Source organism: Myxine glutinosa, chromosome 1 (genome assembly GCF_964187855.1).
Source record: "Myxine glutinosa chromosome 1, kmMyxGlut1.1, whole genome shotgun sequence".
Classification (NCBI taxonomy): domain Eukaryota; kingdom Metazoa; phylum Chordata; class Myxini; order Myxiniformes; family Myxinidae; genus Myxine; species Myxine glutinosa.
The window spans coordinates 312,192,098-312,205,705 of NC_136261.1; the positions used below are offsets into that span (position 1 = coordinate 312,192,098).

Below are 13,608 nucleotides of genomic sequence, written 5' to 3' on the forward strand. Positions count from 1 at the left end.
TTCTCCTTGCTTCCCACGGTAATTAGCATGAGCGGACGAAGGGTTGATGCTCGAAATGTTAGCTTCTCCTGGCTTCCCATGGCAGTTTGCCTAGTTCGATCAACGTCCTGTTGATTTCATCCATTATCACAATTGCTGATTAATTAATTGATCAAAGCCTGCCATTAAAGGTACAGCTTATAAATGCACCGTTACAAAGCAGTTTCATTGAATCTAAATATTTTGATGGACCTTCATTGGCATTTTGAAGATTGCTTTGATCATTGGTTGAATAATTTTAAGGAAGCTTTTGTGAGGATCAGAAAAGGAAGGATTGAAGGTGAATTTAGAAATGAGTACAGGCACAATATACAAAGTTGTTTGGCAGAAGTACAATACCAAAGATTAATGGATCCGTTTAAAGCAAAAATGGATCATTAACTTCGAGAGAGAAAAGAAAATGGTCTCATTAAAGCAGGGGTGGGGAACCTTTTTCCTGTCAAGGGCCATTTCGATTTTTAGAACATCCTTCGAGGGCCATGCTAAATTATTGAATACATATATCGGACTCACCTAATGCGATGGCTGGAACTGTTTCTCTTTGGTGAGGCGTTTGGTGTCAGGTGGTAGTGATGATGATGCTACTCGCAGCTGGTTTTGCAGGTTTGGGTCAGTCAGTCTTGAGCGGAACCGAGTCTTTGCAAGAGTCCCAAACAGTGATGCAAACTTCAGTGCATGTCTCCTCAGAATGGGAAAATCCTCAGCACGTACATACAGTTTGTAGAACTCGAGCAAAGGGAGGTTGTTGTACCTAGCTTTGAGCTCGTCATTGCTTTGCAGCTCAATGATTTCGTGTTGTAGGTTGTCAGGCACATCAGCTGGTTCCACATTAAACGGCATGGCAAATATGTTCAGTTCCCTTTGTTTACTTTTCATGTCCTGGAACCTCTCTCCAAATGCCTGGAGGAGTTTTGCACACTCAGCAGCATATTCAGATGTCACAGCAGGCTTTTGTTCTTGCAGAGTGGGAAAGTGGATAGTGTTTCCCCTTTCCAGTTGCACTTGCCACAGCTTTAGTTTAGCTTCAAATGATTTCACATGTGATTGCAGAGAGCTGAGAAGCTGGTTGGGACCTTGGAGCTTGACGTTCAGCTCTGACAGGTACTTGGTAATGTCCACCATGAAGCCCAAATCACACAGCCACTTGCTATCACTGAGTTCCTTGACAGGTTTCCCCTTCATCTCCATGAACTGTTTCACTTCTTCTCAGTGAGTAAAACCGTGTGAGCATATTTGCGCGACTCAGCCACCGCACCTCACAGTGGTAAACCAGATCTCCGTACTCTGACTCTAGTTCACTCAGTAGCTCCTTGAACTGGCGGCTGTTCAGCCCTCTGCTTTTGATGACATTTATGGTGGAAACGACAGTTGTCATCACATTGTTGAGCTTCAGGGACTGTGCACACAGATTCTCTTGGTGTATGATACAGTGGCATACAACTAACTCACTTGGATCGAGACTGAGACGACTCATTTCTTTTTTGAACAATGCAGTCAATCCCTTTTGACCGCCAACCATGGCTGGGGCTCCATCCGTGGCCAGGCCACTTAACTTGTCAAACTGCAGTTCGAATTTGTTCATAGCCAAAACAACTTGCTCAAACAAATCCTCACCTTTGGTGGTGCCATGCATGGCTTGCAAAGACAGCAACTCCTCCCTCGTATCAAACTCAGCTGTAATCCCCCGCACAAAAATGGCTAGTTGGGCGGTGTTTGTTATGTCCGTTGTCTCATCGCAGGCCAGAGAGAAAAACTGGAAATCTCTTGCGGTGTCCTTCAGTGTTTTCTCAATATCTTGTGCCATGTCAGTAATCCGATCTGAGACAGTTCTTTGAGACAAACTGACACTTTGGAACAATTTTACTTTGTCCGGTGCGAGCAGCTCCGCAGCGGCAACAAGGCACTCCTTCACAAATTCTCCTTCTGAATGCGGCATCAGCTTCTTAGCGATTAGCTCACTCACCACAAAATTAGCATGCGTAGTGTTGTCTCGGTCAGATTGTGGTCTTATGAAGACTGCTTGTTGAGCACCAAAACTCCGCCGAAGAACGTTAACTTTATCCAAGCGCATTTGTCCTTTCAACTCGTCCAGTTTAGCATGTTTCGAGCTGTAATGACGCTCGAGGTTGGCCTTTTTCATCACCGAGAGCGCTTCCCGACAAACTAGGCATACTGGCTTGCCTTTTACTTCCACAAAGAAATAATCGTTTGCCCATTTCTCTTGGAAAGCGCGACATTCCGCATCTACCTTTCTTTTCTTGTTAGTCGCCATGTTTGCATATACTGAATGAAATGATGACATGAGATCACGCGATCACTTGACTGTACGGGAAGGTCGCATATCGCAGTTACGACTGTCCGGAACTCACTTGACTGTCCGGAAGGTCGCATATCGCAGTTACGATTAATCGCAAATTAGTTTTAATTTGATGGCAATTATTCTGTTCGCGCCAACATATTTTGCCAACGTCAAATAAATGAATAAGTTCTCAAATGTGCCGTCCGAGGCAGCGTCTGCTCGCCACGTTCGGCATTCGTTGACTGTGACAACACGTGAAAGCTCGCTCCTCTCTGATTGGTTGAATCGTTTTTGGCCATAACTTGGTTACCCTTTGTCCGATTAATTTAAAACCTTGAAAAGGAGAGATTACTGGAATTATAGATAGATGAATTGCCTCGCGGGCCGGATCAAACTGTCTCGCGGGCCGTATACGGCCCGGAGGCCGGAGGTTCCCCACCCCAGCATTAAAGTATCAATTGTACATTCTCTTGACACCAAATTTGTACCTCTTTGCTTCTCCAGCTCAGATGCGTCTGCTGATGTTCCTCAACCAGCCACACGTGTCTGGGGGCCAGAGGGTCGGACACGCTGTCCATCCCCTGCTCGGCCCACAGCCACTACCTCACTACCTACACCGCTCAGTGGTTCTGAATCTGGGTCTCGTCCATCATCTGTGCTCGGAGCAGTGAGCCATGAGGAGAGCAGGGAGAGGGAAAAAGATGAGGAAATACAGGAAGGGAGGAAGAAGCTGGCAGCTGCTCTTTTTGCTGGTGTTGGAAACATTCAGGTAGAAAAACGATACAAATGATACTTTGCTCAAGCACAGTGTGTGTATGAGGGTTTTTAATTGTTATGCAGTGTCTCAGACATAGTGCATTCAGAAAGTATTCAGACCCCTTCACTTTTTTCACATTTTGTTATGTTGCAGCTTTATGCTGAAATCGTTTAAATTCATTTTTCCCTCATCAATCTACACTCAATACCCCATAATGACAAAGAGAAAACAGGATTTTAGAAAGTTTTGCAAATTTATTAAAAAGAAAAAACTGAAATATCACATTCACATAAGTATTCAGACCCTTTGCTATAACACTTGAAATTTAGCTCAGGTGCCTCCCATTTCTCTTGATCATCTTGGAGATGTTTCTACACGTTGATTGGAGTCCACCTGTGGTAAATTCAATTGATTGGACATGATTTGGAAAGGCACACACCTGTCTATATAAGGTCTCACAGCTGACCGCATATCAGAGCAAAAACCAAGCCATGGGGTCGAAGGAACTGCCTGCAGAGCTCAGAGACAGGATTGTGTCGAGGTACAGATCTGGGGAAGCCCACAAAAAAATTTCTGTGGCATTGAAGGTTCCCAAGAGCACAGTGGCCTCCATAATTCTGAAATGAAAGAAGTTTGGAACAACCAGGACTCTTCCTAGAGCTGGCCGCCTGGCCAAACTGAGCAATCGGGGGAGAAGGGCCTTGGTAAGAGAGGTGACCAAGAACCCGATGGTCACTCTGGCTGAGCTCCAGAGATCCTATGTGGAGATGGGAAAAACTTCCAGAAGGACAACCATCACTGCAACACTACACCGATCTGGGCTTTATGGCAGAGTGGCCAGACGGAGGCCTCTCCTCAGTGAAAGACATGAAAGCCCACAGAATCTTGTTTCTCACAGTCTGAGAGTCCTTTAGGTGCTTTTTTGCACACTCCAAGTGGGCTTTCATGTGTCTTTCACTGAGGAGAGGCTTCCGTTTAGAACTTTATATGCACTGTATATAGGAGCTTGTGCATTTATTACATAAAAGCGAAGGACACTGTAGAACTTTATATCAATGACCAGAACATTTAAAGATGAGAAATAAACAAACAATATATGAGATACGTTTCATGGTAGACAAGATCACAGATGTACGCAACTCGAAGTTTCATATTTAAAAAAGAAGAAGATTGCTTTGCAGTAATTATGACAATGAAATATTGAAGGAGAGGGTAACAAAGACTTAATGATGTGTGTATAATTGGTTTTGAATCCAGGAACATGGATCATTATCAAGGACAAATCGAGATCTGTCCCCTGCGTCAGAATCCACAAAGGATGTCTCCAGCCATACGTAAGTAGCGAAGGGAAATGCTGGAGCAACTTGGGTGAATAATACAGTACAAGGAATATCACATGACTGGACATCACACAATTACTTTTTTATATACAGGATCGAACACTCGTCATGGAGCTCTCTCTCTCTCTCTCTCTCTCTCTCTCTCTCACACACATACACACACACACACACACACACACACACACACACACACACACACACACACACCAAAGCCACTGAGCTTTGGGGAAGTGCTGTCACTTCCTAGGATACTCTGCGTAGCAGCGACATCACAACATGGCGCCGCTTTTGTCACCACATTCAGTGGGGCATTTCTTTAGGAGGAATTTCCCTCTCCCCATGGATTCCAACCATTGGGGATTATCCATGCTCTGTCCTTCTCAATGCTGAACTCCAAGACAGGAAGCAGCACATACCATTTTTAAAGTCTTTCGTATGACTTGGCCAGGGTTTGAACAACCGACCTACCATACTCAGAGCGGACACGCTAACCATTACACCACAGAGGCTGGTCAATTATTTTACGACTTTAATTATATTACTACGGTGATTCAATTATATTACGGTCAATTATATTATGGTGATTTATACACCCTAGCTGTTTAAATCCTTTTTCTTGGACAGAAATTATTGATCGGTCACCAGTGATCATTGTCGTAGCTTGCTGTGAATGCTCCAACATGCTCTGCTCTTTATCAATGCTATAATCTCAAAGTAGATTTTTGAGATCAGTACAATTCTAGACATTGGGGAATTTCCTAGTTGATTTGCTGGGTTAATCACATGATCTGCGAAGTATGATTTGACACCTTTTACTGAACAATATTTGGGAGAAAATTTAAAAAAAGTCGACTCTGGTTCAGATTTAAGATGAACAAATCTTAAAGATGAACGCATTTGCCTTTTATCCTTTCCTGAGGATAAATTGATACAATGTATCTGTATCATCATTTAGACATACATTCAAAGTACACCACCCCCATGCCAAATAGATAAATATCCTCAAGTGTGGCATTGCCTTAGGCACCCGGCGACACCACCTTGCAGCTCATAGAGACTGCATTGGGAGGGAGAGGTGTAAAATAATTGATGAATTGCGTAATTACAATCAATAATGAAGTCGTAAAATAATTAATCAATTGGCTAATAGCATACCTCAACCACCAGTGTTTCATCCGAAGCTGTAACTTTTTGAAAATTAATTAAATAAGTCATTAATTGAAAAAAAATAAATTAATTGATGAATCAATAAATCAAAAATATCCTTTATAGCCACATCATTTGGTCACTGTCATGTCCAAATATCAGCTTCCTAGCTCAAAAGGTGCCTGAGATATTGCCCAGATGAGAAAGAAAATAAATAAATGATTAATAATGAAACTAAATAAATAATAAAACAATATAATATAAATAAATAATAAAAACTAAATAAATTATTAAATAATTAAATAATTTATCAATTGGCTAATATAATACCTAAACCACCACTGTTTCATCCGAATCTGTAACTTAAAAAAAATCAATCAATTAAGTCATTAATCAAATAATTAAATAAATAATCGATTAATTGATTAATCAATAAATCAAAAATAGCCTTTACAGCCAACTAACGTGGTCATTGTCATGTCCAAATATCAGCTTCCTTACTCAAAAGGTGCCTGAGATATTGCCCAGATGAGAATGGAAATAAATAAGTACTTAATTGAATGAATATGAATGAATGATCGTTTTAAGGCCATTTTCCCCGCTAGAGCCTTGTAAATTTAGAGCTAGAGCCTTGTAAAGAGGGGTAGCCTTGCGGGCCCCATGACAATCATGGTTCCCTGTTTGAGGCAATGTTTTCATGGCCGGATGCCCTTCCTGACGCCAACCCTTGGTCACGCTCTGACGATGCGCAGGGATACGGTGTACCTATTCTAAATTGGGGTACACACCGTGATCATTCATCCCAGCAAGCTGGTACTCAATTTGCCGACCTCGGAAGGATGACAGGCTGAGTCAACCCCCCTGGCGTTAATTCAGCGATCGACGGGGATTCGAACCCAGGATCCTAGGATCCCAAGCCGGCACTCTAACCGCTAAGCCAACACCAGGCAACACCATACTTAATTAATCGATAATAATTAAATAACTAATCAATTAATTGATTAATGAAAAAACAAAAAATATGTTTTTTGCGAAAACACTTTCTCACTATTGTGCGAACATTTCAGCTTCCGAGCTCAAAGGATGGCTGAGATATCGCCCGGACAAACAAACAAGAAAGGAAGAAACCAGAGTGAAAACTGAGTACTCCCTTTCAGCATGCGTCATTTCCGGGCCCGCTTCGGTGCCCGGCAATGACATTGTGCAGCGCCTGGAGATGGCATAGGAAAGGAGCGGTGTACAACAGATATGTTTTGCGGATCATTTGTCTTGATGGATATTCGTCATAACCGGGATCACCAAATAGTATATATCACTAGCAAGTTGCCCGTGCCCTCATGCAATTCCAAACGGGGTAAGGATGGAGGCGGTAAAATTGCAAACCGCGTCTTCTATCATCGAGCTGGGAGCAAACATTCCCATTTATCGCCACATCTGATGCAATTGAAATGCTCTAATGGTGGTGGCACTCTAATGGTGGTATTGTGTGTGTGTATGTGTGTGTGTGTGTGTGTGTGTGTGTGTGTGTGTGTGTGTGTGTGTGTGTGTGTGTGTGTGTGTGTGTGTGTGTGTGTGTGTGTGTGTGTGTGTGTGTTAGCGTGCACACGGTGCCCCTTTAAAAAATATATATTCATAGAATCAATCTGTCCCTGGTCTCATTTTATTCCTATACCAAAATAAGAAAGCCAGGCAAACTTTCAAGAAGATTGGAAACTATTTATGTGTCCCACCACTGCTTTGAATATTCACTGGCAAAAACAAATAAACGGCAATAAACGCTTACAGAAATAGGTGGTATACATACAAAGGACACATGTAGGGATTTATTTTGTTAGCAAACATCGACAGAAAATATTAATGCATGGCAGACATAGTTCAGACATTGATATAAAGTACATTTTATATTCCTTCACAAGTTCACACATGTATTCAACAATGTATTAATTGAACATAATGGCCAATTTGGCTAACATACACAAAACAGAAAGGCAACAAACTCATGAATCAGCTGCTTATGACTTTTGGTCCAACAATGTCTTTATTGTCCCTGACTTTTATCATCTGGTTCAGTTGTCCTTTTTCTCAGATTGGGCCTCATCTTTCTGTTCTCTTCAACAACTTGGAGAACATTCTGATAGTGCTCTTCACCGCGAGCAGCTGCCAAGAAGTCGGAGCTCAGCTTCACGCCTCGTTCTGCTGAATCATTCACTACATTGATTGCTCCAACATTGATCAAGGCATTCTTGTAGAATTCTGATTCAGGCCACTCGGAAACATCCAGGGACAGGAACCCTGCTTCCAGCTTCAGAACATGGAAGAAAAACCATGAATCTTCGGTGACAAAGTCAGCAAGTTTTGAGCCGAGATTGACTTCTGTTGGGAACCTTGGTTTGCCGAAGCCTGTTCCGAAACGATTCTCAGGAAGTTGGCGCGGTGTGTCAGGTCTTTTTTGGAGCAGTTGGTCTGCAAGTAGGCGACACTCATGAGCTGGGGTGTTACTGCTGAATAGTGCCAGTGGCATTAGCTCTCCGGTAAGGTACCACAGGTGTCGACTGAACGCCTTCACTGCGCTGCTGGCCACTATGGTGTTGAGTTCCTGATATCGTAGCAGCTTCTTGTACAGGAGGAGGTCATTCCAGGGTGCATCTACACTGATGGAGCATTGCATCCACCAAGTGGAATAGACGAGTGTTGCAAAGGTGACGAATTCTGTGAGCTTCTTTCCCTGGTGCTTGGCTGTTATTGTTCCAGATGGGAGATCCTGGATTTGTGTCTCAAACAGGCAGATTTTCAAACAGTAGATCAATTTCGCCATCCACCTAGCTCCGTGTAAGGCACCAGGACGCTGAAATGTTGTAGTAGGGTAGTCAGGATCGAGATAGACTGCACACAGCTGTATAAATTCTTTGTAGTCGTCCCGTTTCTGGTCAACTTGTGATGTCACGAGTTGCAAGGTTTCTGCACGCCATTCATCAATTAGATCTTTACCTTCCTCGGGAAATGACGCTAACTGTATTCGGTGCAGTGGCTGATCGCTCTCATGGGGAACCAAGTTCCAATTTTTCCTGAGACGAGTGAACAGCATGACATCTGGAGACTTGGATGTCTCGATCTTGAGATCCTCAAACACGTGCGTAAGAATGACTTCTCCTATGTGATGCCGACAACCAGACCACAAAAGTGGACGTTCTAGGGTTTCCTGTATCTGAATGCATGCTGCGGACACATGCCCTGTGTTGCTAGCGGTCGTATCAAACACCATGTTGCAAATGGAGTCTGTGCAGTTCCAACTGCACAGCAAATCAAAAGTGAGCTTTGAAATGATTTCTCCAGATTTTTTAAATCAGTTCCAGGTTTGTAAGCAGGCACACCAAGAACCTTGATGTCTGTCACATCTCCAACCGCCACAGTCAGCCGCTCCTCATTTTCATATTTATTTGTGAGCAAGGGAAGCAGCTTGCCATCCCAGTGAAGAGAAGCAAACTGTGGAACATCCCACTTCTCCTGGTAACTTTCAGCTATTTGCTTTCCGATTTCTCGTCTGGATTTATCAGCCACAGCATACGATGTATATACAGACTTGGCATTTAATATGGAATTTTTTTTTTTGCTTGACTTGGGTTTACTTTCTTAACTCAGTATATCAATCTGGTGAGTTTCTTTTACACTTTGGTGATTTATTTCTTTAAAGAACCATGTCACTGATTGGTCTGTCACAGCAAGAAGTCAACAACAGGATTATATCACAGGAGGCGTGGCAAAATGTACGGACAGGTGCATTTGATGATTGGCTTCACAGTCGGTTATACAAGGGTTGTTGCGTTCTGTATTAGTGGAAAACAACTGCTGCACATCTCCAAAAGTTATTGCCGCTTCCTCTGGAGATGGTCCGTCAACTCGACAATGCTGTTTGTCATGGAGTAGTGGCTTTACGAAATTCTGGCATGAAACAGCGTGCTATTGCTCGGCAGTATGGCATCACTCAAGTTCCGGTGTCAAAGATCCTGAAACGAAATGCTCAGAGGGGTGTCCCTACTCCAATACCGAGGCCAGGACGTCCCCGCAGAACCACAAGGAGGGATGATCGCCAGCTGCACCGGTTAGTCCGCAATGACCGTACCAAGTCAGCTAATCGGCTTAGGGCTGAGTGGCAGCAACTGACAAATGTGCCTGTATCCAGAAGGCGAGTCAACCAACGACTGGTTCAAGCAGGCTATCGTGCCAGGCGTCCCCTGAGAAAGCCACGCCTGACCAGACAACACCGCCAGCGCCGATCGCAGTGGGCCAGAGAGCACCGTCAATGGCAGCCAGGACACTGGAATCACGTGATCTTCAGTGACGAGTCTAGATTTCTGGTCTATCGTCAAGATGGCCGTGTCCGAGTGCGCAGACAAGTGCATGAAGCCTACAACAAAGATTGTATAGTGCCAAGAGTCCAAGCTGGAGGTGGTGGGGTGACCGTTTGGGCTGCTTTTCATGCAGGGGGCAAAACTGACCTGGTTGTTCTGAATGGAAACCTGAACCAGTTCAAGTACAGGGCCATTCTGGAAGAAACATTGCTTCCATTTGCTCGTGCAGCCTTTCGAGGAAACTTTGTCTTCCAAGATGACAATGCACGGCCTCATCGTGCTCGCATGATCCAACACTTTCTTGCTGACCGTGGTGTCGGGCATATGGAGTGGCCTGCCATGTCCCCGGATATGAATCCGATAGAGAACTTGTGGGCAGAATTAACGCGTCAAATCGACGACTTGGACCAGCAGCCGACCTCTGTGCGTGAATTGCAGCAGACTATTGTCACTGCATGGCAAGCGATTCCTGTCCAAGCCTTGGCAAATCTCGTGAACAGCATGCCTCAACGTGTACGTGCTCTCCTGAATGCTCGTGGGGGTTACACGAAGTACTGAACTGTAATTTTACTGTCCGTAATCCCAGTCGTAATTTAACTTTTGTTTTTGTTAAAAAAATTTTTGGCTAATGTGCAAAATAAAGAGATACTTCTGGAAAACGTACAGAAGTTTAACACAGTACTGTCCATGAATTGAGTTCGATATCAGTTTACATCACTTTCAAGGATCAATTTATTTGTTTCGAAATGTCAAATGTGGTTTTTGTTTCTTTTAAAGGTCACATTAACAAAATCTAGAATAATTTCAACATAATTCCAATGAATTTTTGGTTCCAAGACATCTTGAAAAGTAAGTTCACCCCCACAAAAAAAATATTCCATATTAAATGCCAAGTCTACTTTGGACACATCCCCTCCAGCTTCCTGGACGAATGCCTCAGTGAAAGCAGCCTGTTGTGATGGAGTCATCTTCATTCTGGTAGCAAGTGCAACCATTTTGGGGGATTTCATGATGTTATGAGGTATGAAAGCCTCTGTCCCAGAATGTACCACTCGTCTGTGCTTTCTTCTCGGAACAAAATATTGTTACTGCAAGACCTTTTCCCCAAGCTTCCTTTCTTGATTCCCTCTCTGTTCTCCCTCCCTTCTCTAAGTACAGTATTCCCGTCAGCGAATCGACAGGTGGTATTTGCTAGTTTTGAATGTGAATCGGAAGACAACCCTGTAGTTTAACAGTACTTTGTCTCTGAATTTGTCCCGATCACACATGCGCAGAGGAGTGAGATTGTGGCGGACACGAAAGCTCACTGGCGTGATGGCATCATTCCGCGCACCAAGTGGGCGGCGGCCACGCCCGAGGGGTAGGCGTGGCCGCGGGATATACACCAGGCGCGCAGCCCGGAGCGCTCCAGTGCTACAGTGGAGCTCTTGTAATAAAGACTCTTTGAACTAACCGCGTTGTCCGCTTCCTCCTTGCTATACAAGTAGCGCGTGTAGCACCGCGCTTCATTGGTGACCCTCCGACGTTCTGGTCAGCCGTCGCTGACCACCCGAACCCGCCACAGCAATGGCAACCAACGCAGTCCAAATCAAACTCCCCGAGTTCTGGGAGGCTCAAGCCGAAGTTTGGTTCCTGCAGGCAGAAGCCCAGTTCCGACTTCGAGGCATCACGGTGGACGAGACCATGTACTGCCACGTGGTCGCCTCCCTCGGGCCCGGCACGGCCGCTCGCGTCGTGTCGGTCCTGAGGAACCCACCGGCTGACGGCATGTACGAGGCGATCAAGCGTCTCCTCCTCGCCACGTTTGGCCTCACGGTGGACGCACGGGCCGACCGCCTCCTGGACCTCCCCGAGCTCGGTGACACGCGACCGTCGGTCCGCATGGACCATATGCTGTCGTTGATGGGCGACGAAACCCCGAACGCTCTATTCCGGGCGTTATTTCGACGCCAGCTGCCGGCACGAGTACGCCTCGCCTTGGCCGGTTCTGCGACGACGGAACCCCGAGCTCTCGCTGCCGAGGCCGACAGGTTCTTCACGGCTTTGGACACGCAGGCGAGTTTTGGCACGGCCGTCGCGAATCCGAGGCTGATGCACACCTCGTGGCTGATGCTGATGCACACCTCGCGGCCGCCGCCACGCCCCGCCTACCACCGCCGCCACGGAGAAAACCGCGGCCTCCGCCGCCAACCTGGTGTTTTTTCCACGCCCAGTTCGGCCACGAGGCTCGGCAATGTCGCCCGCCGTGCTCATTCGGCAGGTCGGGAAACGCCCGGACCGGCCCTCGGTAGTGGCACTGAGCGCCGGCCATTCAAACAGCCTACTGTTCATCACGGACACCTTATCCGGGCGCCGTTACCTGTGCGACACGGGAGCGCAGGTGAGTGTCGTTCCCGCCGGTACGTCCGACAAGCAGATCGCGGGCCGGGGCCCCGCGCTGCTTGCTGCCAACGGTACGTCCATTCGCACATACGGAAAACGCTGCCTTTCTCTGCGGTTCGGAGGGCAGGTTTTCCGGTGGTCGTTCGTCACTGCCCACGTGCCTATGGCACTGCTTGGCACGGACTTCCTTTGTGCCAATGGCCTGTTGGTGGACGTAAAGCACAGAAGGCTTGTCCAGGCTGAGACGTTCAGCTCGCTCGCTTGCGCGCTGCCCGCCTCGTTGAGCAGCTCCCGGAGCGGCTCGCCGAGCGGCTTGCTGAGCGGTTCGGTTCCGGCCAGGTTCATCTGTACGCTTCCGGCAGCGAACGATTTCACCCGCCTCCTCGCCGGCTTCCCTGCCCTCACGCGGCCCACCTTCTCGGCGGGGGCCGTCAAGCACGGGGTGGAATACCACACCCCCACCGCCGGGCCACCGGTCTACGCCCGGGCACGCCGCCTCGAGCCGACGAAGCTCACGGTAGCTAAAGCGGAGTTCGCTACGCTGGAGTGGCTCGGCATCGTGCGGCGCTCCGAGAGTGCTTGGGCGTCGCCGCTCCACATCGTGCCAAAGCCCGGCGGGGGATGGCGACCGTGCGGGGACTACCGGCGCCTCAACGACGCCACCACCCCCGACCGCTACCCTGTCCCCCACATTCAGGACTTCTCCGCCCGGTTGGCGGGCATGTCCTTCTTTTCAAAGGTGGACCTCATACGCGGCTACCATCAGGTCCCCGTCAGGCCGGAGGACATCCCGAAGACGGCGGTCATCACGCCATTCGGTCTTTTCGAATTTCTTCGGATGCCCTTCAGATTGAAAAATGCGGCTCAGGCGTTCCAGCGAGTAATGGACAGCGTCTTGCGCGACTTGGATTTCGTCTACGTCTACCTGGACGACATCCTCGTTGCCAGCGCGTCCCGCGAAGAGCACCTACACCATCTCTGCACGCTCTTCGGACGTCTGGGCCAGCATGGCCTCATCGTGAACCCCGCCAAGTGCCGGTTCGGCGTCGCCGACATCAACTTTTTGGGGCACCGCGTCACCAGGCACGGGGCCGTCCCCCTACCGGCCAAGGTGGAGGCGGTGAAGGGGTTTCCTCGCCCCCGCAGGATCAAGGGGCTCCAGGAGTTCCTGGGCATGGTAAACTTTTACCATCGGTTCCTGCCCTGCATCGCCCAGCTCCTGCGCCCCTTGCACGAGGCCCTCCGAGGGAAGCCGGGCAAAGGTGACGTTACCTGGACCGAGCAGATGGACGCGGC

At 47.2% G+C, this 13,608-nt stretch overlaps 1 protein-coding gene across 2 annotated transcripts in view; it reads left to right on the top strand.

The window, feature by feature from the left end:
* The window catches only part of AP4E1 (adaptor related protein complex 4 subunit epsilon 1), a 184,081-nt gene that overhangs the window by 152,249 nt on the left and 18,224 nt on the right, over nt 1-13,608 (top strand). The window contains exons 17-18 of one of the 2 annotated variants that reach the window (XM_068136403.2): nt 2,843-3,107; nt 4,353-4,429. In XM_068136403.2, the coding sequence (XP_067992504.2) occupies nt 2,843-3,107; nt 4,353-4,429 (342 nt within the window). The remainder of the gene's footprint in view (nt 1-2,842; nt 3,108-4,352; nt 4,430-13,608) is intronic. The other variant, XM_068136410.2, reaches the window with a different exon arrangement.